General features: G+C 39.2%; 1 protein-coding gene across 5 annotated transcripts in view; it reads left to right on the forward strand.

The window, feature by feature from the left end:
- slc4a10a (solute carrier family 4 member 10a) overlaps positions 1-27,894 on the forward strand; it is a 67,082-nt gene that overhangs the window by 1,814 nt on the left and 37,374 nt on the right. For 4 of the 5 annotated variants that reach the window (XM_067431173.1, XM_067431169.1, XM_067431172.1 and 1 more), the window contains exon 2: positions 6,939-6,965. In XM_067431173.1, the coding sequence (XP_067287274.1) occupies positions 6,939-6,965 (27 nt within the window). Of the gene's footprint in view, positions 1-6,938; positions 6,966-15,067; positions 15,397-27,894 lie in introns of those variants that run through there. The other variant, XM_067431170.1, reaches the window with a different exon arrangement.

Consider the following 27,894-nt stretch of genomic DNA (forward strand, 5'->3'; position numbering starts at 1 on the left):
CTATAGCGCAACTCCGAAATTGTGTGATAAAGCAACCAATTAAATATAACTTTGACGTTAACTTGCTTAGGTTAAAACTGAATGAGTTTTAGCAGCAGCTGGACATCACACTTTGAAATTGTCAAGAAAGAAGAAAGGTGTGCACGGAAATGTCGCCACACGTATGTTTTTTCCCCATTGAGCCTGGGTTGGATAGTTCTCCCAAAAATGAAAATGTCATCATTTTTTGACGTCATTCCAAACCTACATGACTGCATGAAAAATTGTGTCGGGAGGCTTTCACACTGGCAGTTTAGTTCAGAACAAGGCACAAGTCGCAATAAAAAATTGATAATGTGAAAGCTGTCATGCGACTGAATTGTGGTGCGATTTGCGTGAATGTGTAAGCAACTCACAGACTCGGATGCACACTTGTTCTTGAAGTAAAGTAGCCTGTGCAAAGGCCTGGAACCAAGGCACTCGGATTTTGACCGTGGCAGATATGGCCAGTGTGAACCCCCCTCATTGCTTTTCCGTCAGGGGAAACTCAGCTATTAACATTCTGGGTCATGTGGTTTATAGCCGAAACACCTGGATAAATCGCAGCATATTGCTTTTCCAGCCTGTGTTTCGTAATCTGTTGGTTAAGTGACCCCAAAACAAGCAGTGCTCTCTAGCCTCTTACTGTAATTGCTCTTCATCCCTATAAAAAAAGAAGAAGATTGGATCAACCTAAAAAAGCATCAGCCATCTTGACGTGGTTCAGAGCCACGGTCTCCGCTGCTTTCTCTGTGACAGTTTGGTGCTGGAGTTGAAAAGAGTTGACCCACATCTTATTGATTCTGCCATCCATGCAGCAGACACACACTCATTTGGCACCTCAGAATATATTCACAGCTATACACACTCTGCTTGCGGTTTGCATTCCTGTCTAATCCCTTACGTGCATGCTTCAAAGGATTCCAGACTTTGCTGCAGTGTACACTTACAAAATCCTTAAGTACAGTTTGCACTTAGGCAGCAGCAAGGCTCTATCAGCCACTTCGACTATTTAAACTCTAGGCAACCATGTAATAACGCGTCAGAAAACCAGACTTTCAGTATCGCATAGTGCGAGACAAAAAGCAGATACTGCCTTCAGAAATACACCCAGAGAATATTTATAGTGTTGAAGAATGTGTTGGAAGTTTCCATTCCATTATTTTTGTGGAAACTGTGCTAAAAAAAATTCTTTGATGAATAGAAAGTTGTTTTAAATGGATTACGTTTTTAAAGTTTTTAAATGGAAATCTTTTGTAACATTATAAATGCTTATACAAATTATACATTTTTTGATCAATTTAATACATCCTCGCCAAAATAAAAAGGAATTAACTGCTAGACTGGGTAAACCCAGCCTGATCTGCCGGCGATTTGATGTTGCCCTGCAACTCTGTACATTCTGGAAACCTGTACATTCATTTCTACTGCTTCTGTTATACTTCTGCAGGAACCATTCTCCTTCAGCAGACGCAATTCTGACTTTAAATTTCTCGCGATTTTAAATTCTATATATCTTGCAATTCTGACTTTATATATATCTCACAATTCTGACTTTATATATATCTCACAATTCTGACTTTATATCTCCCATTTCTGACTTTATATATCTCGCAATTTTGATATATCTCGCAATTCTGACTATATATCACAATTCTGACTTTATATTTCTCGCAATTCTGACTATATCTCCCAATTCTGACTTCATATCACAATTCTGACTTTATATTTCTCGAAATTCTGACTATATCTCCCAATTCTGACTTCATATCACAATTCTGACTTTATATTTCTCGAAATTCTGACTATATCTCCCAATTCTGACTTCATATCACAATTCTGACTTTATATTTCTCGCAATTCTGACTTTATATATCTCGCAATTCTGACTTTATATCTCGCAATTCATATATATCTCGCAATTTTGATATTATGTCTCGCAATTCTGACTTTATAAATCTCGCAATTCTGACATTATATCTTGCAATTCTGACTTTAAATATCTTGCAATTTTGACATTATATCTCACAATTTTGACTTTGTATATCTCGCAATTCTGACTTTATAAATCTTCCAATTTTTACATTATATCTTTAAATTGTGAGAGGTAAAAACAATTGTGAGATAAAAAGTTGCAATTATCTAGCCTGACAAGCCAGACCCACATCAGGATGTTTGGTCTGGAAACTCACCATTGACAGGACTCAATCTGAGGAGCGGGATAAACGGCTGTCTCTCAAACTCCATCTGCATGGCATGCACGCGATTAGATAGTGCTACAACCAAACAGAGCTAGTCGAAAGATTAAACTTTCGCCGTATCCGGTCAGCAAAACACTGACGACATCTTCCCTTCTTAAGAATGACTTCAGTGCCGTTCTTTGTTCTTTTCTCAGAGAAAAGCTTAACTCCAAGTCTTCCAGAGTCGCGGTCAAAGCTGATTCGAAAGACCGCCGTTCGCCAGTTTCTGTGTTTACTAGAAGCATGTGCAACTCGGCCGTCATTATGTTAAGCCCCGCCCAACGACTCTATACATGATGTGATTGGCCCGACCAGAGTTTGGCGTTTACAGCTCAGAAGGGTATTGAGAGTTGCTAGACGACAGTCGCGGCAGATGAGGTTTGCTGCCGTTAGGGTGCGTCTAGATCATAGACCGTAAAAAAATATGGACGACTCGACATCATCCGTTTCCGCTTGGCAGATTTGAAGCTTTTAGGCAGCCTGCAAGGCACGGACATCTTGGGACCGAGTCTGCGCAGTAGCAATTTCGGGACCGGAGTTGCGCAGTAGAGAGCAGGAAGTAGAGCAGGAAGTACAGCTGCGATATCAAAAGCCCGCCCACACTCTCACAGATGCAGAACAATGAATTATGTTGGTGTGAAATAAACAGTTATTGAAATGTAGAAATTAAAGCTAAAGCTCCAATCTGCTCCCAAAAATCCCGAAAAAAGTCTCAGTGACAACTTCACTCAGAGAAGACGTCGATCTCAGCTGTCAATCATGTCGTCACACCCCCCGTTTTTATAGCATCAGATAACTAACTCAAACTTAACTTATTTTAAAAACGAACACTTGAAATGAAATCATCGTGATGATAACTGCCTTCAATGACAAAAACGAACTTTGGGGAAAAAATATTTGAAGTGTAATTTTATTATTTAGTTTGCCTCGCGGGCGGCTATACTGGGACCGGTCACCCGGGGGGCGATTGAGGCGCGAAAGCTTCAGTATCTGAGAGGGAGACTGCAGGCTCGGTCTAGATTTCTAGGCTAGCAATTATCTTTTAAAATGTTGAAATAAGCTTCCATTAAAAAAACGGAACAAAAAGTAGAAATGGCTTAAAAATTCTGCTTGAATATAAAATATAGAAAAATAAAAATGTTTTTTTTTGTGATCTTTTGGCTGAGCTGAGGGACAGATTGAACACAATGTCACTGGCAGAGATCCAGTGATCGGTTGAATTGTTTCTGGTGCGCCAATTGAATCCACTGGGCTGGTACATTTATCTGTTGCTCTCACTGTGAGCTGAACTGATGCCAGTGATCTGTGTCCCAGAGGGCCCTTTCTGACCATTATAAGTCATTGCCCGCTTAGCTGCAGCTGGTGCCCTGAATGCTGATGTGTGTGTAATAAAACAGGCCAAAGAATACATCTTTGTCCTTTAATCTGAACTGAAATTACTTAATGTATTTAATTTTTATGTTGGTATTTGTGCTAATCGCTCATCTGATCTTATGAATCATCTTTGTGGGAGTTTTGTGCCTTTTAGTGCAGTCTGTTGTTGTGTACTCCTAAAAGCTGACAACATGATCCTCTTGTGAATATACACATTTAAAGTATTTAAGTTTTTCATTTCCTGGATACAAAATATTGACGTGGTAAGGAAAATATAAATAAAAAATGTTAGACGCTGTTTATACTTAGTGAAAAATTGCAAATACCAGTGGAAGATTCTATTTGCACCTCAGTGTATTGTGGTATATTATAAAAAAGTATTCAATAATAACCAATTATTAAGTGTATATGATAATTTTGTCTTAAAATCATAAATTGGAATACTTGTCCTTGTTCCTAAAGCCTTCCCCTACACCTTCCCATACCCCTAACCCTACCCTTTAAACACTCTATTCCCATTATTAAATACCTGTTAGTTTATACATTTTTATTTAAAATGAAAAAAAGTTGAGTTTGGAAAAAAGTCTAATATGCATTAAATCATGCTTAACAAATGCACAGATAATCATGAGTTAATGTGCAAAGAACTAACCAATTTATTAATTATTACTGATATAAACCTCCACATTCACGCTCCTTGCGAGCCTGGGTTTTAACATATATGGTTATTGTTTACTTGGAGTTGTCGACAGCCATGGTGCAAAAGGGTCAGCAATAGAGGATTGGCATTCAGATGGCTTCAGATTTCATTTGTAACTGATATTGGGAAATCTGGATCCAGGGTGTGGGTGGATTATACTTGGGGTTTTATATTCTATTTTAATTTTAAGTATTATTATTTATTTATTTATTTTTCTTTCTTTTCTCTATTTTTAATTTATTTTATGTTAATCATTTGCTTCATTATACTATTATACTATGTATGGGTATGTATGTGGATATATATATATATATATATATATATGTGTATACTGTATATATGTATGCTTGTACATATATTTATACTCTATTTTTGTGGATTGTATATACCTGTATGTATGGTTTTTATTACAATAAACTAATTAAAAATGTATTCAAAACCCATAACCACAATTACATATTACTTTACAATTAGTTCATATTGATGTGCTCAACAAGTAAAGTCATAACATGATCCCTTTGTAAATCATTAGCTAATGATTAATTAACTGGAGGTGTAAATGCATGGCTTTGACCTGTTGTAGTAATTAACACGTTAATTTAAAATTATTAGTTAATATAATATGTTATTAGGAAAATAATACATTATGACACATTTAACTAATAGCAATTCATATATTATTTAATTTATTAATCATTTAGAATCTTCATTAGTTGCTGATGCAGTAATCATTAATAAAGGGGTTAGTTCTTCATGAGTCATACATTAACTCATAATTATCTGTGCATTAGTTAAGCATGCATATTAGTGCACCCGTATTGTAAAGTGTTACCAAAAAATCTGATTGGGTTTGGGTTGATCATGCCAAAAGCTAAAGCCATTCGCCTTGCTCTCCACACCCCTGCTCCTGTTGTTATCTAACTCAGTCTGGAAACCTGTACATTAATTTCTACTGCTTCTGTTACACTTTTACAGTAAGCAATCACAGACTGGCTCATTCATCTGGCTTGCTATTGTCGGGTTTAACACGATGACGGATAGAGAAGTGATGGGTCGTTGCCCGTTGATCACGCCTCTTGTGGTCGGATTGGTTGAAGGACTATACAATTGCATGCAGAATCGTTTGAATTATGCTCGTTTATTACGCCTCTTCTGCAGTAGAAAATACAGAGCAGACTCCCCAGACCAGTGTTCAGTCTTAAATTGAGCTTGGTCTGGTGATAGCCAGACAAGTTGTTATCACTTTTTTTCACAAATTTTGTCTTGCTCAATCAGACAATGGTGGGTCTGGTTAGTGTAAAAAGCCTCTGATGACATAACTTTGTGTAAATAGGCATGCCGAAAAAACACAGATGATATCATAGGACCCTCTTGACTGTATCGAGGTCAAGAAATCTTGTATAATACCTTTTTTGACAAGGCAAGGTTAGTTCACATTGTAAAATGTCATGTGATGTAATTTCTCAAAAGCTTAATGATATTTTTGAATTCATAATTCATAATATTTATAAAAATACTTTAAATTACTTAAGTTATGAATAAAATGTGCACACTCACATGTTTTCAAGGTGTAAGGAAAATATGCTATTACTTTTTGTTTGATGGTGACATGACATGACATGGTTGAAATTGAACGTTTTTTCAAAACCAAATAAAACCAACATGAATACAAAGGCCCATTCACACCAAGAATGTGTAGACGATATCGTCCTGTTTATTCTATGCGCATGCTCGTCTGTCACTTTAAATGCTCAAGCTCATTACACCAGGCTGGATCCTGATTGGCTTTTTATCGTTCGTCAGCTGGAAAAATTCATTCTGAAAGTGATTCCATGTTATTGTTTTAACTGTGCCATTATCATTCTAGTTATGGTGTGAACTCTTCTATTTATTAAAGCTACACTGTGTAACCTTTTTTGTTTTTTCTTAGCTAAAAACACTTAGTTTCAAAAATATATGTGCTCATAAATGTATATTTACTTTTATTTACTTTAATGTAAATATACATTATTTACTTTAATGGATATTTTATTTGCAAGTTATAAAGTATTCTCATAAGTTTATAATATGCCATTGAAAATACATACAGGTGAGGGGTTCGAATTCTGGTCGCCATGTTGCCCCTCCATCTTGAAAGTACTTTAGCCACATTACATTAGCCTTTCGCGTTTTAACACTCGATGGCACCGTGTCGAATGTGAAGAGGGGGATTGCCATGTTAATCTTGGACTAAATCGGCCACCGTAGGAGTTAAAACGAAATCAGAATTGAGAGGAACAGAAACTAATATTCCCTGGATGGTCATATACCTTTACACCGCTAGATGGGGGAAAATATCACACAGTGTAGCTTTAATACTGAGAACGATTTTTAGAACTAAAACTTAATCGTTATCTTTATATTGTCCTTGGTGTGAAAGGGCTTTAAGAACTTGTTTTAAACTAGTTTATGATTGTTTTGTGTTGTGATTGTTTCATGCATATGCTTTTTTAGAAAAACTTTGCATGGAGGTTATAAAAGTCTGAGATCTTTCTGACTGCAATGATGTGTTTCGTGTAAATACTCAATGGTGTGAGTGATTTTATTGCCTTTCTGCTCCTCTGCAGGTTCAGAGTCCTGCTAGTGATAACGGGGTGAGTCCCAGTTCTTTATTTCCTGTTATGTTTTTCACAGCATGCAAAATGGACTTTGGAATTAATTACTGGGTTTGCATGCGAGAGTGAGCGAGTGTCTGCTTTTCATGCACGCGAATGATGCGATTCGTTGTGACTGATCGTCAGTCAATTTTTAATGTCTCTGTGAGAGTGACACCGCTTGACTGGATATTTGTAGACAAGCAGTAAAGCTTGTCACTTACTGTTAATTCACATCTCCATCCACAAGCTTTTGGTCACTGGAACAGTTCAAGAGATATTGAGATGTTTTAGACACCAATCTTTGTTTAGTCTATAGTTGTGAGTCTTAAGACAGAGAGAAGACAGCTTGTAGTGTTGATCATATAGTGAGCTGGAGAAGAGCCAGTGTGAGCAGACGGCGTGACCGGGGGAAACATGCTGCTCTGGAGGACATAGAGCTCTGAGACCTGTGGCGAACCTCGGCCTGCTACATGTCTCTATAACCAGAGATTTACAGGACTGCATGCACGATTCATCACTCTAATAACCAAACACACCCTGCTTAAAAGCCCACAGAGCTCGTGGGAATGTCATCATACAAGAGTTGGTTTGTCAAATGCTGCGCCTGAGAGGTTTTGCTGGAAACGGCAACTGTCAAAAATTACATAATGTGTTGAGTAGAGATGTATCGATAAGGAATTTCTGGGCGAATCACTGATAATCAACAGTTTTTAAGCTTTAACCCTCATCCTTCCCTCGGGTCGTTTTTTTTTTTTTTTTTTGAGTGGTAAAAACAAAACAAAAAACCTATGACTTTTGTCGCACTTGAACCATGAATACACACAAAAAAAAACAATTGACTGGATTTGAGGAGTTTTATGGTTGAATTTTAAAAAGGCAACACACCCGTAAGACCTTTGTTCATCTTTGAAACACAAATTAAGATATTTTAGTTGAAATCCGATGGCTCAGAAAGGCCTCCATTGGCCACAATGTAATTTCCTCTCTCAAGACCCATAAAAGGCACTAAAGACGTCGTTAAAAAGTCCATCTCACTACAGTGGCTCTACAATAATTTTATGAAGCGACGAGAATAGTTTTTGTGTTGAAAAAACAACAACTAAATAACATCTATACTGATGGCCAGTTTCAAAACACCGCTTCGTAAAGCTTCGAACCGTTGTGAATCATTGTATTGAATCAGCGGTTCGGATCGCCAAAGTCATGTGATTTCTGCAGTTTGGCGGTTTGGCACGCGATCCAAATCGAATCGATACGCTGATTCATTAAGCTCCGAAGCTTCAGGAAGAAGTGTTTTGAAATCGGCCATCAATATATAGTCGTTATTTATTTATTTAGTCGTTTATTTATTTAGTTGTTACTTATTTATTTCGTTTTCTGGTCTATTTCTATAAATATTCTGGTTGCTTCATAAAATTATTGTAGAGCAACTGTAGTGAGATGGGCTTTATAATGACATCTTTAGTGCCCTTTATGGGTCTTGAGAGAGGAAATGACATTGGTGTCAATGAAGGCCTTTCTGAGCCATCGGATTTCAACAAAAATATCTTCATTTGTGTTCTGAAGATCTTGCATGTCTGGAATGACATGAGGGTGAGTAATTAATGGATCTCCTGGCTCCACCTCCATCTGCTCATCCCCATCACTACACCTTGGTCTGTTGACCTGCTGGCTTCGCCTTGGCTTATGCTTCCCTCAGCTCCACCAGTTACCTTTGTCCTTGCGGCTTCACCTGGGCTCCCTCCGGCTGAGCCTTGGTCAGACGTTACCCTGCTGGCACCATGGACTCACCTGTGCTCCATCTCTCCACCCCTTCAGCTCCATTTAGCTCCACCTTCCCTCCAGCTCCTCCTTGGTCCCACTGGCCAAGGGACCAGGGACCAGTCCTCAGGGACCCTGGCTCTACCTAGGTCATTCATCGCTGCGCCTTAACCTCGACTTCCTTGACCATCAGTGTTGCCCGGTCCCATCTGCTCTCTGTCTTTGCTCAGAGCTCCAGCTCCACCTCCATTGGCCTAATCTCTGTCAACCATACCCCTGGTATAGATAGCCAAAATTTTACAATACCTCTTTCCCTTCGTCTACTCTGTCGTGAGTTGTAGTCCAGGCTGTGCTCTGGATCCCTGCCTAGCTACTCCTGCTTCTGGCTGCTCCTGGCTCCTGCCATCCCTCCATGGACTGTTCTACCTGCTCCTGAAGCATGATTCAGCTGATTCTTATGATTGTACTGGTCATGTCAATCATAGGACTGAATGCCTACATCAAACACTGATCCCTAAACCTACAGTGGCGTGATTGCCACACCGTCACTAGCCACGTGTACATGCACACTTTTTTGTGATTCTGATTAAAATCATTCCGATTGAAAGATTCAGTGGACAGTTTACATGAGGCGTTATATAAACCGATCTGGGGTTTACATGTGCTGACTTTCAATCTGAATCATTTTGTGACATGCGCACACAGTTTGTATGGCGCATCAGAAATGTCCTCTCCAGCAGCTGGAATGTGTTCAAGTTTGCAATAGCAACTCAGGATTTATACGGTTTTTATAAAAGATTTGTATTTTTTGTAAAATGTAATAATCATTTAAAAAAATGCCTGGGACAAACGCTGTCAAGATGAGAGGGTGTAGCCAGGCGATGTCTGTGTCATTATTCCAACATTATCTTCATAACTTCTTATGAAAAAAAAAGGTTACCCCTCAGAAAAATGAACTTTCCTCCCTTGTCAACATTATAGCCTGGTGCGAGCGCGGCGCACACTCTTCAGTGGTGAAGGTGCGCGCTGTATATCACATCAAATAAGGACACACACTCAAAAGTAATCGGGTCAGGTCGTTTACATGGTGAAATTTTTCGTTTTATCGGTTCATGAAAAGGTTTTTTCCCACCCCTCTCAAACGGATTACAATTTCATTCAGTTTGGGCAGTTTTATTCCGATTGATGTTTTTATATGGAGTATTTTCATTCAGATTGGACTTTTGAACAGATTACAGTGCTCCATGTAAATGCACCTATTGTAATCTTGACCAATGAAATCAGCTGCAGGGTGGAATTTCTGAGAAAACATTCTGAGAAAAAAAAAGAATGCACTGGTGAACTCAGCAACATAAAAATGCCTGGAAGTCCACGGAAATGGCAGTGGTGGGTGATTGCAGGATCCTCTCCATTGAAAAAACAAAACCCTTTTCAACATCCAGCCAAGGGAAGAACACTCTCCAGGAGGTAGGCATGTCATTGTCAAAGTCTATAATCAAGAGAAGACTTCAGGAGAGCAAATACAGTGGATTCACCATAAGGTGCAAACCATTCATCAGCTTCAAGAATAGAAAGGCCAGAGCAGACTTTGCCAAAAAAACATCTGAAAATGCCAGAAAAGCATTCTTTGGACAGATGAAACTAAGATCGACATGTACTAGAATTATGGCTGTGTGATGGCATGGACATGCATTGCGTCCAGCGGCACTAGGTCACTAGTGTTTATTGATGAAGTGACAGAAGTAAATGGATGAATTCTGAAGAGTATAGCGATATACTGTCTGCCCAGATTCAGCACAATGCAGAAAAGTTGGTTGGACGGAACCTCACAGTACAGATGGACATTGACCCAAAACACACCACAAAAGCAACCCAGGTGTTTTTGAAGGAAAGGAAGAAAAATATTCTTCAATATATTCTTATAGAAGAATATTTGTCAATTACCTAATCTCAGCTCGATCTCATGCATTTAACTTGCTGAACTCGCAACTATAGGCAGAAAGACCAAAAAAACAACAACAACAAAAAACAACTGAAGACAGCTGCAGTAAGTCCTGGCAAAGCATCACAAAGTAGGAAATCCAGTCTTTGGGGATGTCCATGGGTTTCAGACTTCGGCAAAATATTCTCAACAAAATATAAAAAATTAACATTTTATTTATGATTATATGAATTTGTCCGAATACATTTGAACCCCTGAAAGTTGGGGGACTGTGTATAAAAATGGTTACAACATTTCACATGATTTTTTAGCTGAATGTTTACATTTCAATTTCATGATTTTTTTCAGTTTAATTCTATTCTGTTGGCATAAAGATCAAAATGAGGAAAATATGAAATAAATATTGGTCTAACTTATACACACACACACACACACACACACACACACACACACACACACACACACACACACACACACACACACACACACACACACTTACCTAAAGGATTATTAGGAACACCATACTAATGCTGTGTTTGACCCCCTTTCACCTTCAGAAATGCCTTAATTCTACGCGGCATTGATTCAACAAGGTGCTGAAAGCATTCTTTAGAATTGTTGGCCCATATTGATAGGATAGGATCTTGCAGTTGATGGAGATTTGTGGGATCCACATCCAGGGCACGAAGCTCCAGTTCCACCACATCCCAAAGATGCTCTATTGGGTTGAGATCTGGTGACTGTGGGGGCCATTTTAGTACAGTGAGCTCATTGTCATGTTCAACAAACCAATTTGAAATTATTCGAGCTTTGTGACATGGTGCATTATCCTGCTGGATGTAGCCATCGATGGGTATATGGTGGTCAAAAAGGGATGGACATGATCAGAAACAATGCTCAGGTAGGTTGTGGCATTTAAACGATGCCCAATTGGCACTAAGGGGCCTAAAGTGTGCTAAGAAAACATCCCCCACACCATTACACCACCACCAGCAGCCTGCACAGTGGTAACAAGGCATGATGGATCCACGTTCTCATTCTCTTTACGCCAAATTCTGACTCTACCATCTGAATGTCTCAACAGAATTGGAGACTCATTAGACCAGGCAACATTTTTCCAGTCTTCAACTGTCCAATTTTGGTGAGCTTGTGCATATTGTAGCCTCTTTTTCCTATTTGTAGTTGAGATGAGATGGGGTCTTCTGCTGTTGTAGCCCATCTTAAATCACCTTTCTTTCCCATTCTGACATTCAGTTTGGAGTTCAGGAGATTTTCTTGACCAGGACCACTCCCCTAAATGCATTGAAGCACCTATGTAATTGGTGTTAGATAATTGCATTAATGAGAAATTGAACAGGTGTTCCTAATAATCCTTTAATAGGTGAGTGTGTGTGTGTGTGTGTATGTATATATATATATATATATATATATATATATATATATATATATATATATATATATATATATATATATATATATATATATATATATATATATATATATCAAGTCAACACCTCAAACTTGTTTTTGTGCTCCTCAAACCATTCCTGAACCATTTTTGCTTTCTGGCAGGGGAGCATTATCCTGCTGAAATAGACCACAGCCACCAGGGAATAACATTTCCTTGAAAGGGTGTACATGGTCTGCAACAATGCTTAGGTAGGTGGTACATATCAAAACATTATCCACATGGATAGCAGGACTGAAGGTTTTTCCTAGCAGAACATTGCCCAAAGCATTGAACTGCCTGTGCCAGCTTGCCTTCTGCCCATAGTGCATCCTGGTGCCATGTGTTCCCCAGGTAAGCAACGCAAACGTGCTTGGCCATCCATACAATGTCAAAGAAAACGTGATTCATCAGATCAGGACACCTTCTTCCATTTCTCCATGGTCCAGTTCTGACCACTGTTACTTCCTTGGACCACTTTTGATACTGACCACTGGCTGCAGTTTTGGACATGCTCTGACTCAGTCGTCTAGCCATCACAATTTGGCCCTTGTCAAACTCGCTCTAATCCTTACACTTGCCCGCTTTTCCTGCTTCTAACACATCAACTTTGAGGACAAAATGTTTACTTGCTGCCTAATATATCCCACCAACTAACAGCCACCGTGATGAACAGATAATCAGTGTTATTCCCGCCTGGTCGGCACATCATGACATCCATATATGTACACCAGATGGATTGCGAGAAAGCGTACTATGTTAATGGCCTCCAAGTCTTTAATCCAATAATAACAGCAAAACAAGGGGAAAAAAAACTCTTAAAATTGACAACACCGAACAGTGAACTGAAGGATGATGGGACTGAAATACACAGAGGAACAAAAGAGCTAATTAAGTGTCCAATAGGTGAATGAGATAATCAATCAAGGGAACAAACTGGCACACACTAGGAAAGTGGGTCACACAGGCAAACGGGCATAGAACTGAAACACAACGAAACATAGCCAAAACAGAAAAGAATAAAATATGACCATTACAATAGGACACTCAGACCAATCAGGTTAAACTTTGAATGGGTCTTTAAAGGAGCATGTCATGAGGAATCATTTTCCTTTATTTTTAGAGCTTATTGTACTATGAACGTATACAGTAACTTTCAGAGCTCAAGTATTACTTACCAGATCAAAATAGCATTTATCTCACGTGGGAAAAAAATACATTAGAAATAATAATAAATGCCCCATACTGTGTACATTTGCACATCAACAATGCCCGCAAGTAGAATATTGGCCCAGCTTTAAAAAGAGGCTTTATTAGTAGTTACAGGAACACCAGTAAAAAAACTCTGGTTATAAAACATACCCGTGTGCGTGTGGACTCAAGTTCACAGAGACAGAGGCGGCAGAAAGTGCATCCTGTTTGTTTCTTTATTTTACAAAAGCACAACATTGCGAGTGCACACAAATAAAGTTAGTCTGTTTAGAATTATGTAAATTAGGTAATACTTCGCACAAACACTTGGATAAGCACCTAATAGTAGCACACAGTTATCTAGGTTAACGTTAGAGCGAGCTGCCATGTAAAGTTACATGTTTCAAATGATAAGCCATATTTAAGGTCGATGGATGATATGTGAACATTTGGATTTCCAGCCCGCCGTTAACGATCTGTCCTTCATGGACTGCGTGACTTCGCGGACAGTTTTTTTTCCTGCAACTAACCGACTAATAACATTTTTGGTCAACTAAGCATCTTCCAGTCAATTAATGATTAATCGAATAACGATTAGTTAGGCTATTAGGGGGCAGCCACATGAGCGTCTATATAACGAAAGCATTCAGGGCTAATGTGTTTTTTGACTACCTCTGAAAGTGGTAGAAAGTGGACAAGCTCAAATAGTTTTAGACCCCATTTTCACATGTTTAGTGTCGTCCATTTGTGATCTGATTGAGCAAAACACATCTTAAAGGTCCCGTTCTTCGCGATTCCATCTTTCAAACTTGAGTCAGTGTGTAATGTTGCTGTTAGCGCATAAATAATACCTGTAAAATTATAAAGCTCAAAGTTCAATGCCATGCGAGATATTTTATTTAACAGAAGTTCCCTTTCAAAGCCTACAGCGAACGGCCGGTTTGGACTACAGCAGGAAGTGCAGGGATGTAATGACGTCACTAGAACCGTTTGTTGACAAACCCTCCGCCCACAAGAACACGCAAAATAGGGGGCGTGGTCTTGTTGCTCTCCCACGTGGAGAAGAGCGCGCATTCAGCGCTTGCATCTCCCCGTTATGGTAAGAGGCGGGACCTTTCCGGGCAAAGTGCGCTAAGCTGCTGTCCAATCCCAACATGGGAAGCGCTGGCCCAATCAGAACTCGTTACGTATTTCTGAAGGAGGGACTTCATAGAACAAGGAAATCATCAGGCCGTTTTTAGGACAGAGAATACAGCGCTGTTCAGATAAGAAAATTGTGTGAAAAATACTGTTTTTTTACACGCGAAACATGAACTCATGTTATATTGCACACTGTAAACATAATCAAAGCTTCAAAAAAACACAAAGAACGGGACCTTTAATACCAGGTGTAAACAGGGCCTAAGGCTCAAAGAGAAAAATGGTAATGAAGAATCAAATTGTGACTTAAAGGCTACCTAACTAAATAAATCTTTTCAATTGAAATCAAATTCTGGATTTTGTCTCAGGGATACACAAACCTTGTTGTAACATCTGATAAAATGGAAAATGGTTTAACTAATTTTTTATAAACATCTATCTTTAATTGGCTCCTAAAACTAAAACTAAAAAGAATCTCTAAAAAGGTTGAGAAGGAAACTACATTTCCCATCATGCATTAGACACGTAAGGATGTTGATGTTTTAGCTGAGAGGAGGGAGCTCAGAGCTACACACACCATCAAAAACACTCACACACACACAGAGTGAATCACAGAGCACACGCGCTCATACAGCCCCAATTCAGATAGCAGTCCACGCAGCCAGTGATGTCAGCGCTCTAATCTCTGCTCTGATTGGCGAAGGGGCGTCTGTCAAACACAGGCTGCACGTCGTCTTCTCAACAGTTGGACAACACAGCCCCGGCGAACAGGGTTACTGCCGTGTCAGAAGGGTTAGTGCGGCGAGAGGTGCACAGAGGAACCTCAGCTGCTCTCCGGTGCATCCTCTCTGCACATTTCCTCTCCTCGGGATAAGGGACGGTCGTCAGGACTCGCTGCAGACAGCATGCAGCACAGATCCTCTGAGAATGCTGGCTTTAACTGTCAGGTAGGATGGAGCATCCTAAGAGCTGGAGTGTCTCTCCCGTGTCCTTGAGAGTGTTTGTGTGTCTAGAGACGTGGCTGATTCAGCCTTGAGTTATTGTTATATAACGGTTAAAGATGTGTTCTTCATCCTGGTTGTTTGAGGCTCACTTTCATCTTCTACACCCCTCTTTCTCTCAACCTTACTGTTTTTGTCTTCTTGGAGCTATTTTGGTTCCTCTTCTCCTTCCCACAGTTCCTCTGTTTCACGTCGTTCGTTCTCTCTCTTCGCGTCCTTTTCATCTGAGTTTTCTGTGAAGGAAGGGAATTATGTCTGGTTTTCGGAGGGGGTTTGTTCAGATTCACCTCCCTCAAACGGAAGGCATGAGCTTTAGAAGGAGCAGATGTACACAAATGGATAGAAAAAGGACAGGAAGAGGAGGACGACAAGGTCAGAGGAAGAAAATATTGTGTCTGACAGCAGAAAATATTTAGGTTGATGATGGATAAACCCGTAAACATGCGTTTTAATTATGCTGATGAGGCATGGGCTGTTTGCGTGAGCGTCATGCTAGTGCGCGTCGCTTTCGGCTCTCTGGACGGATGCTGATGCTGATCCTTCCATTGCCATGGTAACCAGAGCCATCTGTAGGGATCAGTCCCGCTGCTCTCGACCAATCGAACAGCTCAGACCCCATTCATCCCCCCTCAGCCTCATCAGCCATCCCAGTAATCCTCTCTCTCTCACTGCTCACGGTTGTTACTGCATGATCACGCAGTTTGGAAGGCTCACATGCAGGGGAATCTCTCGAACAGACAAACTGAGTGAATAACGCGATCCATGGCAGGTGACACACTGTTCTGTTTCAGCTTTTTAAAGGGTCTGGCATCCTGATCTGGCACTGTGCTGAAAAGTGATCTTTTATGGAGAAGACTGCATGCAGCAAATGCAGATTTTACAGTTAATAAAGTTCCATAGGCAGAACTGGGTCACAAGGTACCGTGACCCAGAAAACTGCAGAGCTTTGTGTGCTGGAAAAGATTAACAGAAATTGATAGCATTTCAATGTGCAAAAGCCTGTTTATGGCAAATCTGGTGTGACTATGAGACATATAATAATAAAATGACCTTCTTGAACCAAATTAGTTTGCACCAAAGCGATTCGTAGCACATCTGATACAGGCAAAAGATTGGATACCTGAATAAATGAATGTTAGATATACGCTATTACAGATTTTTCTATATTTCTCTTTCGATACTTCTCTGCTTTCTGTTGTATTTGTCATTTTTTTATGTTTTATTAGTACTTTAGTAAAGTACTTTTAGAAGTAAAATGTTATTTTCACATTTTTTGTTTATTTTAATGTTCATTTATGTAAAATATTTTATTTAACGGTTTAGTTCACCCAAAAATAAAAATGATGAAACATTATTGGTTCTCGCTGAAACTCAAACGTGCTGCGTTACATGAGAATGAACCTCATTGGTTCTTGCTAAAGCTCAAACGTGCTGCGTTACATGAGAATGAACCTCATTGGTTCTTGCTGAAGCTCAAACGTGCTGCGTTACATGAGAATGAACCTCATTGGTTCTTGCTAAAGCTCAAATGTGCTGCGTTACATGAGAATGAACCTCATTGGTTCTTGCTGAAGCTCAAATGTGCTGCGTAACACAGGAGAATGAACCTCATTGGTTCTTGCTGAAGCTCAAACGTGCTGCGTAACAGGAGAATGAACCTCATTGGTTCTTGCTGAAGCTCAAATGTGCTGCGTAACAGGAGAATGAACCTCATTGGTTCTTGCTGAAGCTCAAACGTGCTGCGTAACACACGAGAATGAACCTCATTGGTTCTTGCTGAAGCTCAAACGTGCTGCGTAACAGGAGAATGAACCTCATTGGTTCTTGCTGAAGCTCAAACGTGCTGCGTTACATGAGAATGAACCTCATTGGTTCTTGCTGAAGCTCAAACGTGCTGCGTTACATGAGAATGAACCATTGGTTCTTTCACGTCAAACATACTTGTGCTTCCGTTTACCGTATCTGATATGTGAGTTGATGACTGTTTATTTGTGAATAAACGTCTAAATTTAATATGTTCATCATATAAAGCGAATGTGTTCCCTTCAGAACCTAGGACTAAACCACTTAATTCATATGGATTCTTTTTCACTTGTATGAAACTATAAATTCTAGTTTTTGGTGTTTATTTTTAATTTGTTTAGACAAAATAACACCATTTTGTAAAAACAGTGCTTCCCTAATATAACAGAAGGTTTATCTAAATCATTTCAATTAGCCTAAAAAATATTAACCAGCAATATTATATTGAGATGCATTGTATTGTGTGCCATAAATTCATTTGTATTGAATATGGCTTAAACTGATATTAGAATCGATCAACCACAACTTGCAAGTAAATGAAACTGCATTCAGTAAGACATTTAATTGGGTCTTCAACTCTGCATCTGGTTGTGTGTCATCATTAAACTTCCGTTGTGTATGCTGTACTTTAGAGAGAACATGGCCTGAAGGACCCTCCAGGCCCTCAGTTAGTTCAGCTACAGTTGACTGGACGTCCCCCCTCAGAGGCGACTCTGTCTGCTCTGATTTTAGGAGTGAGAATCATTAGTCCAGTAGTATCTAATCTTCTTTCATCTCTTGCAAACTCTTCCGGAGTTGAATTGTGATGACTTCATGGTGTTATACAGTACAAATCCAAGCACAGTTCTTGGCTTTTTGTAGTTTGTTGATTACTCTTTTGCATTAAGCGTCCTTGAAAACCCTGAGCGTACACCAATCCGGCATCAATCTCTTAAAGCCTTAAAGTCGCTCATTATAGCTCACTTGCTTCTGATGGAGCAGAAAAGCAACATCCGGCACTCACCATATATATATATAAATGACCTTTTTATCCGCTATTAACCATTTCCATAAAGCCGTTATGATCTAATGCAGTGTCTGATATCATAAAAACATGAAACATTTGATGACTGATTATACATCCTCGCGTCCTCATAATGCCTCTTTGTCTCAATGCAATTCGAGGCTTGCGTTATTAGCGGAAGCATTTGACGGAGGTCTCCTTAGATGCAGACAGAAGACTTTGAGAATGCCATCATGGCTGAAGAACGGAGATGTTAGTGTAAATTCAGACTGTAATTCTTACCGGATGGCATAAAAGAGCCTTTCAGAGCATAAACTCTTAGTAGTCTATTCAGTCTAATGTCTAACAAGAGCTATTGCTATTCAGGAATGTAGTGTGAATATACATGAACATGCACTTCTGCAGAGTTAATGGATGCTGTTCAGTTCTGGCACTGGAATTTCCTGTGAGATGTCCAATCTGCCGTGACTACAAACCACAGGAGTAAATATATAGGAGGTTAAAGTATTCGCAACAACATTTGCCTTTTATTTATGTTGATTTGTTTAGTTCAGTATTGTCTGAGAAGAGAGGCAAATGTGGGAGGTATATATATCTCGCTCACATTCAAAGTGTCCCGTCTCCATCTTTTTCTGCCTCCTTCACTCGCTCCTCTTCTGCTTTTAACAGTGGCTTTCTTTGTCAATGTTAAATGGGGCGTGAGGGGACAGAGGACAGCAAGAGGGTGACACGGGAAAGGATGAAGTGCTGGAGATACTCTCCGGCTGCTGGTGTAAGATAGGCAGCCTTTATCTTCAAGTTCTGGGAGATGCTGCACAGCAAACAATCCAGCTTTAGATGTCCATATCTTGAGTGTAGGGTGGCTTTTGGTTGATATAATTTTACAGTAATTGATATAATACAATTCATTCTGAAGTTTAGGTTCCAATGGGCAGGTGTTATTCCTTAATCTGTTCAAAATCAAGAAAAGTAATAAGTCAATGTAAACAATTATTTATTTTATTTTATAAAATATTTTTTATTATATACATGTAATTTTATTTTAAAGAAAATACATGAATGTAACATTTTATTTTATTGCTAGAGAGTTCCCTTTCGAGAGCGGTCACTTCAACACTGCGTAAAACGCTGCGGGAAATCCCTTTCCTTAAAAATTCTTGTATCTTAAGTTTAGGAAAACTGGCCAATTGCTGCGCGATATGTTAATTGCATGCAAATACTGACGGGGTAACCTGACAGTATAAAAGGCGAAGAAGTTACCTCAGAACCTCTTCCTTCACGCTCATCGTAGAAGTTGCACCTGAGGTTTTCGTTCTTCTTTGCCTCTGATGGCAACTATCTGCAGCATCTGCACTGGCCCTGTTGACCTACCAGATACCCATCCTCACTGTGAGGCTTGCCTGGGCCTGGCCGACGCTGAGGCGGCCTTCCTGGACTCCGGCTGCACCCTCTGTGCGTAGCTGCTGACATGTCTTCTGAGGACCAGGAGGGGCCACGCACAAGGCCCACCGCCACCAGTGAGCCGCTGTTGGGCCCTGTTCATGGAGACGACCAAGACGGCAAAAATGCTTGGGACTGCCGTTCTCCCCGCTCACCGGTTATCTTCACTCAGGGGAGGCCTTCCATCCTCTTCCCGCCCTCACTGACTTTGTTTCCTTCGGCGCATCCAGAGAGGACGACTCTATGTCCATCTCTGCTTCCGAACCCCATCGCCTGGATGTCGACACCCTCTTAGACCTTCAAGAGGAGTTCATGAGGGTGCTAGGTAAAGCAGTCAGGGAGTTGGAGCTTTCTTGGAACGCTCCTGATGAACCGGCCATTTACGATGAAAATTTCATTTGAAAACTGGTGGTAAAGTGTCAACAGAAAGCTTATTAATAATGTCATGCATTCTTAGAAAAAGGGTTCATTGGGGTTCTATATAGAACCATAGGGTTCTTTACTCAACTGCAAGGTTCTATAATGACAAGAAAGAACCCTGTTTGTCGCAAAGGTTCTTAAGGCTATTATTCGTTAATATATGACATTATTCTATAATGTTTTGTAGTTGTAATTAAATTTCCATTTTTTTTTTTTACAATTTTTTTTTTTTACAAACAATTTTTAAAATTGTTTATTAAACTGTTGTAGTAACTTAATATCACATTTTAATCATGCTGATTTTTGGAGGAGAAAAACTGAAATGGAACTCTTCGTGTGATATTGATTAACTACATAAAATAAATATATACATTTTCTAACCCCCATATCTTGAATGTTGTGATCATTCACATGCATTCATAATTAAATTTGAATAAACTGAATAATGCAGTGAAATGTTGGTCAATAATATGAAATATTTAATATATTTAATATATTAATATTTCATTTTTAAAGGTGAATGGTACAATTAAACATAATTTTGCTTTATCAGACTACATATATACAGTATTGAGCCTTTATCTTTTAATGTCAATCTTTTAATGTCAAAAAATGTACTTTTTTGGATTACAATATCCAAAAACCACTAGAACAATATTATACATTTTGTTGACTTGTGTACTTACACAAGTCAACAAAACTTGTATACATAATCCCAAATGTTTCCAACAATATTTAAATCCAGAGAAATCCACAATTCAAAAATCAACCTCATCGGTTTCATCAACTTTCAATACACTCAAATGTATTTTTAGTATATTGTTCAAGTAAAACAGCTGCGTTACCCTAGTCTAGAAATCTACAAGCACCCTAGCGGCAGCAAATCCTATTTGCCCATGAGTGTCATCTAGCAACTCTCAATACACCTCTGAGCTGTGTGTATATAGTCGGTGGGCGGGGCTTAACATAATGACGGCAGAGTTGCGCTTGCGTGCTTCTTCTGGTAAACACAGAAACTGGCGAACGGCGGTCTTTCTATTCAGCTCTGCCCGCGACTCTGGAAGACTTGGAGTTAAGCTTTTTTCTGAGATGAGAACAAAGAACGGCACTGAAGTCATTCTTAAGAAGGGAAGATGTGTTCGGAGTTTTGCCGACTGGATACAGCGAAAGTTTAATCTTTCAACTAACATTAGCTCTGCTTCACCTTCGTTGCTCTGGTTGGTTGTAGCACTATCCTATCGCGTGAAGAGGGAGTTTGAGAGACAACCGTTTATCCCGCCCCTCGGACTGAGCCCTGTCAATGGTGAGTTTCCAGACCAAACATCTTGATGTGGGTCTGGCTTGTCAGGCTAGCGTTACCCCACAATTATAAATAGTCAAATAAAGTGACTTGTATGAGTAATTTAACACTTGCGGCTATTTCATTAGAATTAAATAAAATAACATGAAGGAGGCAGACATTAAACAAAATATTAGTCATAAAATAAGCATAAACAACAAAACGAAAGAAGCAGCAGCGTCTGATTGCAACATAAAGCAAAATAAAAACAGCAATGTAAAATGTCCCAGGCTTCCTGTGCTTTATACCACAGTGACCTTAATAAAACATTAATATCTATGAACATGATTTCTCCCTGAGTCCTGGATTGTCTGTGGAGGTGAGGACGACAACTCCCATGATTCCACGCTCATTATTCACAGCATCATCATGTTACAACTTAGTGATTGTTTTGAATAAGCGACGTACATTCTGTGCTTTTAATTCATGTTTTTAGCTTTATAGTCGACAAACAATGAAATACAATAGAAGATTAAAGAAGAAACTAATTTTACTAACCTGATCTGAGTCTGACTTATTTTCATAGGACATGATATTACATGTTGGGAATTGATTATGAAAAGTTGGCATTACATACATTAAAAGAGTCAGGTGTTTCTAGGAGAGGGGTTGAAAATGAATAGTGATGTGTTGTCAGTCTAAATGTTTAGATTGTCTAGACAAGTTTTTTTATTCGGAATAACATGGATTGATGAGTTGGGCACTAACAAAATCTTGTTAAAAACAAAAAATATGGTAAATTCCATGTTGATGTCATGTTGGCTTCAGCAACACTACTCATGTCTTTTAGCCTGTGAAAATGTCACGTTTGTTTGTGTTTCTGGAAGACAGAGTAGAATCTGTTTTTAAGTATAAAATGAGGTCAGGACGGATTATTTTTAAATATTTAATGGAAAAACTGCAGTGGGATTCATGGCTCTTAAAGTGAATCTTTTCAACTTCCCTTTGAACTGCACTCTACTATCTTGCGCAGCTACATTCAGCTTTTTCAAAATCATTATTATTTTAATCCTTTGTGATTTGGCTATGGCTGTTAATTTAACATGTTGATTTAATTATAAAAACATTATACAAAATACAGTTACTGAACTGCTCCCTGAACTGTACATGAAATATTGAATTGTGTGATTAATTGCAATCAGTTTAATTAATCTATCCTCATATTAGTTTGATTAAAATCTAAATCGATGGACAGCCCTAGTTTTTAAATACAATTAAAAAAAAAAGCTCTAAATTGCTCTTCCCTACATGGAACCGGCATATGAAAGTGACCCAGATCCCTCCCCCACCTCTGCGTATGTAAATCTGTGTCCACATGTGCGAATCTGCTTCATCATTATTCAACCCGAGCAGCCGCGGTCATGTGACTGTACCCGACATGTTGCTAAGGTTGAGAGGGACCGAACGAGAGAAGGACATAAAATGGAATACAAAGAGAGGACAAAAAAAGAAGTGTGAAAGATTAGGGATGACAGAGCGACAGCTAGTAAGGAAGGACAGAACGAGGGGGATCTCAGATATAATGTCATACCTCAGCTGCACACAGGGAGATGCCTATTAATATAAAGAGAATCAGTCCTGCGGGAGACACTGTTAGCTTTCATTAGTAGGAGCTGAACACACAAGGGGGCGCGATCATGTGTGTGTGAGCGTGCACGTGTGTGTTTGCACAGGTGTTACCTCGATCAAACAGTGTCAGCCGCGCTACTGACGTGTTCGGCAGACGTGCTAATGACTGAGTTTTCAGAATATCTGTGTGCACGTGTGTCCTTCATCTCTCCTCCAAGAACAAGATGGAGAGATTAGGGCTCATTTTGATGACATCACAGCCAGACTGAATGGAGCTTTCCGTGAGTCTGCTGGGCTGAGTTGCCATGGTAATCTATATAGTTCACCTTGGATTCCCATTTATGGTTTCTTTGCAGGCATGAGTGCTCCGCCACCACCTCAGACCTCACGCACGGACGCACGCACGCATGCATCACAGCTCAAGAAAATGACTCACCATGGCAGTGATGCACTGAGATTGTTTCTTTTATTAGACAAGCATCATTATTACTGATGCTGTGCTTTAACACTAGTGCGTGTGGTGGAGACCTAAGTCTGCATAATAATACTAAGTAACTAAAACGCTCTAAGGAAACCTAAGCAACCTTGTAGCAAGGCCCTGGCAACCAAAACTACACCTTAGCTAACCTCAACATGGTAAAAATCACTGTGAACAGCCAAGCAACCATAGCAATAGTAAAAACCACCACAGCAAATGCATGGAAAAGTTTTTCATAACGGATTTCTGTCAGGACCACTATCGTCAAAGATGATTGATTGACTTTTAACATAAAGTTTAGATTGGCAGTATGGTTCCGTTCTGGGCAAGAGCAGCCATTTTTACCCTTAGGGTAAACAGAACAGAACCAACATGATGTATTGCAGATATCATTAATGTTGATGTTAAATGTACAATATAATTGAGGAATTTAGTCTAATTCAAGGGGTATTAGAATACCAAATCCGGACTGACAAGAGAAGGAGCTGGGGATGGAGAAGGGTAAATGATCTCTGGAGAACGAGACAGCTGCTGAGGAGCTTATATATGTCTGCTGTAATAGACGTCGTATTCCTATAGGTAGACGTGATCAGCTGACAGTCAGCTGATGCGAGTTTGACTAACGTGACCTGCCAGAACTGACGCTATAAGAGACCCTTCAGCACCTTTTCTGGATCTCTTCTTACTCCACAATGTTTTGAAAGGACTTCAGCAGATTTATTATTAAACAGCTTTACAAGAACTTCACTTTAAAATGGGAAAATATTATATTGTGTTTTTCAGAAGGCAAAGAAAAAAGGATGTTTATTATATTATAAACTTGTTAATTATTTTGGCAAAATTGTACTTGCACAAATATAAATAAAACCTGCTTTTAAACATTTTTATAATGATACTCTGTCCTATATAAAACTTATAAGTGCTTCAATAAACAAAAAGGCTACTAAAACAATAAGTATTTGTGCTACATACAAATAGAATGTATGTATATATACCCCCTGGCATATTGTATATTTTCTTGTTCTGTGTACAGTTTGTATACTTGAACTTTTGTACAACAACAACAACAAAAAAATGAACTGACGCTATTCGCTTGATTTCATTCTAAACCCCAGGTAAACGGAGCACTGGGTTATCTTCCTTCACATTTAACAATTAACCCTGGGTATTAATCAACTGTTATTTCACATTTTATGTTCCTAAACCCTGGGTTAATTTCCTTATTTGCATTTTTGTGGTGTCAGCTTATGAATGCTGATTGGACGAACGCCGCACACAATATGTTAACATAAAGGGCATTGTGTAATACTCACATTATATATTTGTATTTTTGCCTCTGCTAATTGTCCTTAATAATTCAATGTTTTTTTTTCTATTACTTTTCACAACACACATTGTTTCTGTGGCTGTCCAAAATGTGTGAATTTGGACATAATTGGTTGTCTGACGTGAAGGTGCTGCCAACTCTGCGTGAAACATTAATTTACTCTTAACTCTATTTTCCTTTATGAAGCTAACTTATGGTTAGGCCAGTGTAAAAAGCACTCCAGAGCACCTAAGCAAATATATAGCAGCATAGTAAAACCCACTCAGAAATAGTGATGGAAAGCCCAGTTATTTTCCACAAACCAGTTCTTTCAGACAGTTTGTTTCATCTTCCTGGTGGATGAAAACACACTCAAACATAGGCAAATAAAGTAATTTGTAATTATAAATCAAGCATTTTCCATTAGTTCAGGCAGGTCACATATCAAGCTTCGCTATCAGTTGATTGGCAAAATTCCAATCCTCAAATTCGCCCCCTTATTCTTCATTTCACCCGTGCTCATAGTTTAAGCACAGCATCAGCTGTCTGAAAGAAAAAGACGGTGGTTCAGACGGTGCTAGGTTCACGTATGCTCAGTATATCCATAGAAAAATTTAGCAACAGACTAGCTACATACTAGAAGTCAGTCAGAACACCATAGCAAACACATAGCAATGTACAATAACTATGCCCTGGTACCCACTTACATCGCCATAGCATTGTTTTGGAAAGTTTTGCATTGGAAGCACAGCTAACAATTTTTTTTATTCAGAGAATGTAATAATAAAGTTGGAGTTAATCAGTACCTAATGTAATTTGGAAATTAAGAGTGTTGAGAGTTTGACAGATATGTCAGATGACCTGTTATAGAGTAAAACAGTCAGGTTCCGTAAGTAAGAACTCCATTCCAGGAAACAATAACTTTTAAACGTTTAAAGACAGACCTACTGTGAACTACGAAGTTGTTATCCCATAGTATTTGCTTCTGTTAAAGGCACCAGCCTGAATTATTTCTGTTTATTTTTTAAATTAAATGTATTTACCAGTGGAATTCCTGGTAAAAAAAATACATCACCTATGAAGCTGTACAGAAAATTAGACAGTCGAAAAAAGCAACACGCTCCAAAATAGCTCTTTAGCTCCACCCACTCCCATGAAGCACTGCAAATGACATAATCGAGTCAATGGCTGAATCAGAAATCGCCCCCTATAACCTCAAATAGGGCATGATTTGAGGGGACAGCCATTTGTAGTGGTGTCTGAAACCATAGTGGACGTTATTGAATGCACCGTAATAATGAGTGTACAGCAGATGTACACACAACGGCAGTTGTCCTTTTCATTCACTCCTTCTAATTAACTGTATTAGACTAACGTAGGGAATAGTGAATGAGGGTTTAGGCGGCGATTTTGGATTCAGCCAATCTATCTAAGCTTTCAAAATACTTCGAGGGGTCATGAATTGAAAAATCAACTTTCCCTTGAGCTTCCGATATATAAAAAATCATCTTAATGGAAATATCCTGTAAGTTTCAGAGCTGAAAACTTTGTTAGTCAATGAAAAGCTTTTATAGACACCAGTCCCAGCAAACGATTGATCTCGCAATATGCCACACCTTGACGTCATTGCGTGGTGTCACTGACATGACATAGGCCTACATAGAGCTAAACCGGATCGAACTTAAGCAATATGCCACATAAGCTTCATTTGATGTGCGTGGTCAACTCTCTTGATTTGATATTTGAAGGAAAAATGCAATCGTGGAAGTTTTGATCTTGCAATTTATTGGTGTGTGTGTGTGAGAGAGTGATGCACAGTTCACACTTATATCCACCAATCGTGTGGGCCAAGTAATAATAAAATTACATTCCAATCAATTGCGGGTAGAGGAGAGATAAATCATTGTGTTTGTTTGAAAAAGACGTTTTGCTAGCCCTGCAGGCAATTCATTCCAGTTGCCGTTTTTTGCATTTAATGGAAATGATAATTAGCTACTGATACTTAGATACTTAGTTAGCGTGGCTGAAAATGGGGCAGGAACTTTGAACTCTTAGTGTTATTATGAAACCTAATGAGTCCTTGTTTCCACATATATCCACTTTTGTGGTCAAACCAACCAAACTTGCTGCATATGCTGATCTCTCCCATGATCCCCTTGGCTCTCTCACATGGACGCTCATATGTATGTTGGGATGTTCCAGCACATAATTATAATCTTTTCCCATATAGTCTGTGTCTCATCCGGCTAGAGTTCTCCTGGTCTTTTACACTGTGAACAATCTTGTCTTTCTCTCGATATGGTCTTCCATCCATAATACCATCATTATTTCTGCACTCATGTACAAGCAGATCTTCTCACAGTCATCTATCCCTTTAAAATGATTTGCTTTGGTTCTGCTGTGGGCCGTAGCCAGATGTTACTCTAAAGACATGCGACTGATTATGTGCGAGCGGTTATATCCTGCTGAAGAGTAAGAGTGAATGAGTACTCCACACTGGACTGTGGGTGATCAGAATTCTGAGCCACAAGCTTGTGAGACTTTGGCTTCATGGGGGAATAAAACAATGTCATTTATGTTCCGGGGACAACTAGCGGCAGGCCACATTAGTCGTCATGGAAACTGTCTGCTAAGGTTAGGCTCAGGCAGACGGCTGCTTAAATTTGGGATGTCATCCATTGGTGGTGTAAGAGGGAATGAGGGTCTGTCTGTTATAACCTCAGTGTGAAGTTTATTAGGAGTAAATCATGAAAAGTGTAAATCATTAAGTGCATATTTTGCCCTGGAGACATGAATGGACCGGTGTTATATGTATGCGACGTCAGTAACCTGAAGACAATCAGGTGAAAGGATTTTGTGTATTTTTTATTATATTTTTGTATTCCTTTTAGTCGTGACTCAGAGAGTCCAAACCTCCCACCTATGTGCTTTTGTTGAAAGTGCATGGTTTAAAACACTTCAAGTAGGGCTGCAATGACTAACCAATGAATCTGATAATTACAATAACGTTAAAAAAAATGTAGGGTACAGCAGGGCTAAAGGCACATCTAAAGAAAAATTAGCTTTTCATGACTCCTATAATGTAT

Source organism: Pseudorasbora parva, chromosome 22, assembly GCF_024679245.1.
Source record: "Pseudorasbora parva isolate DD20220531a chromosome 22, ASM2467924v1, whole genome shotgun sequence".
NCBI classification, from domain to species: Eukaryota; Metazoa; Chordata; class Actinopteri; order Cypriniformes; family Gobionidae; genus Pseudorasbora; species Pseudorasbora parva.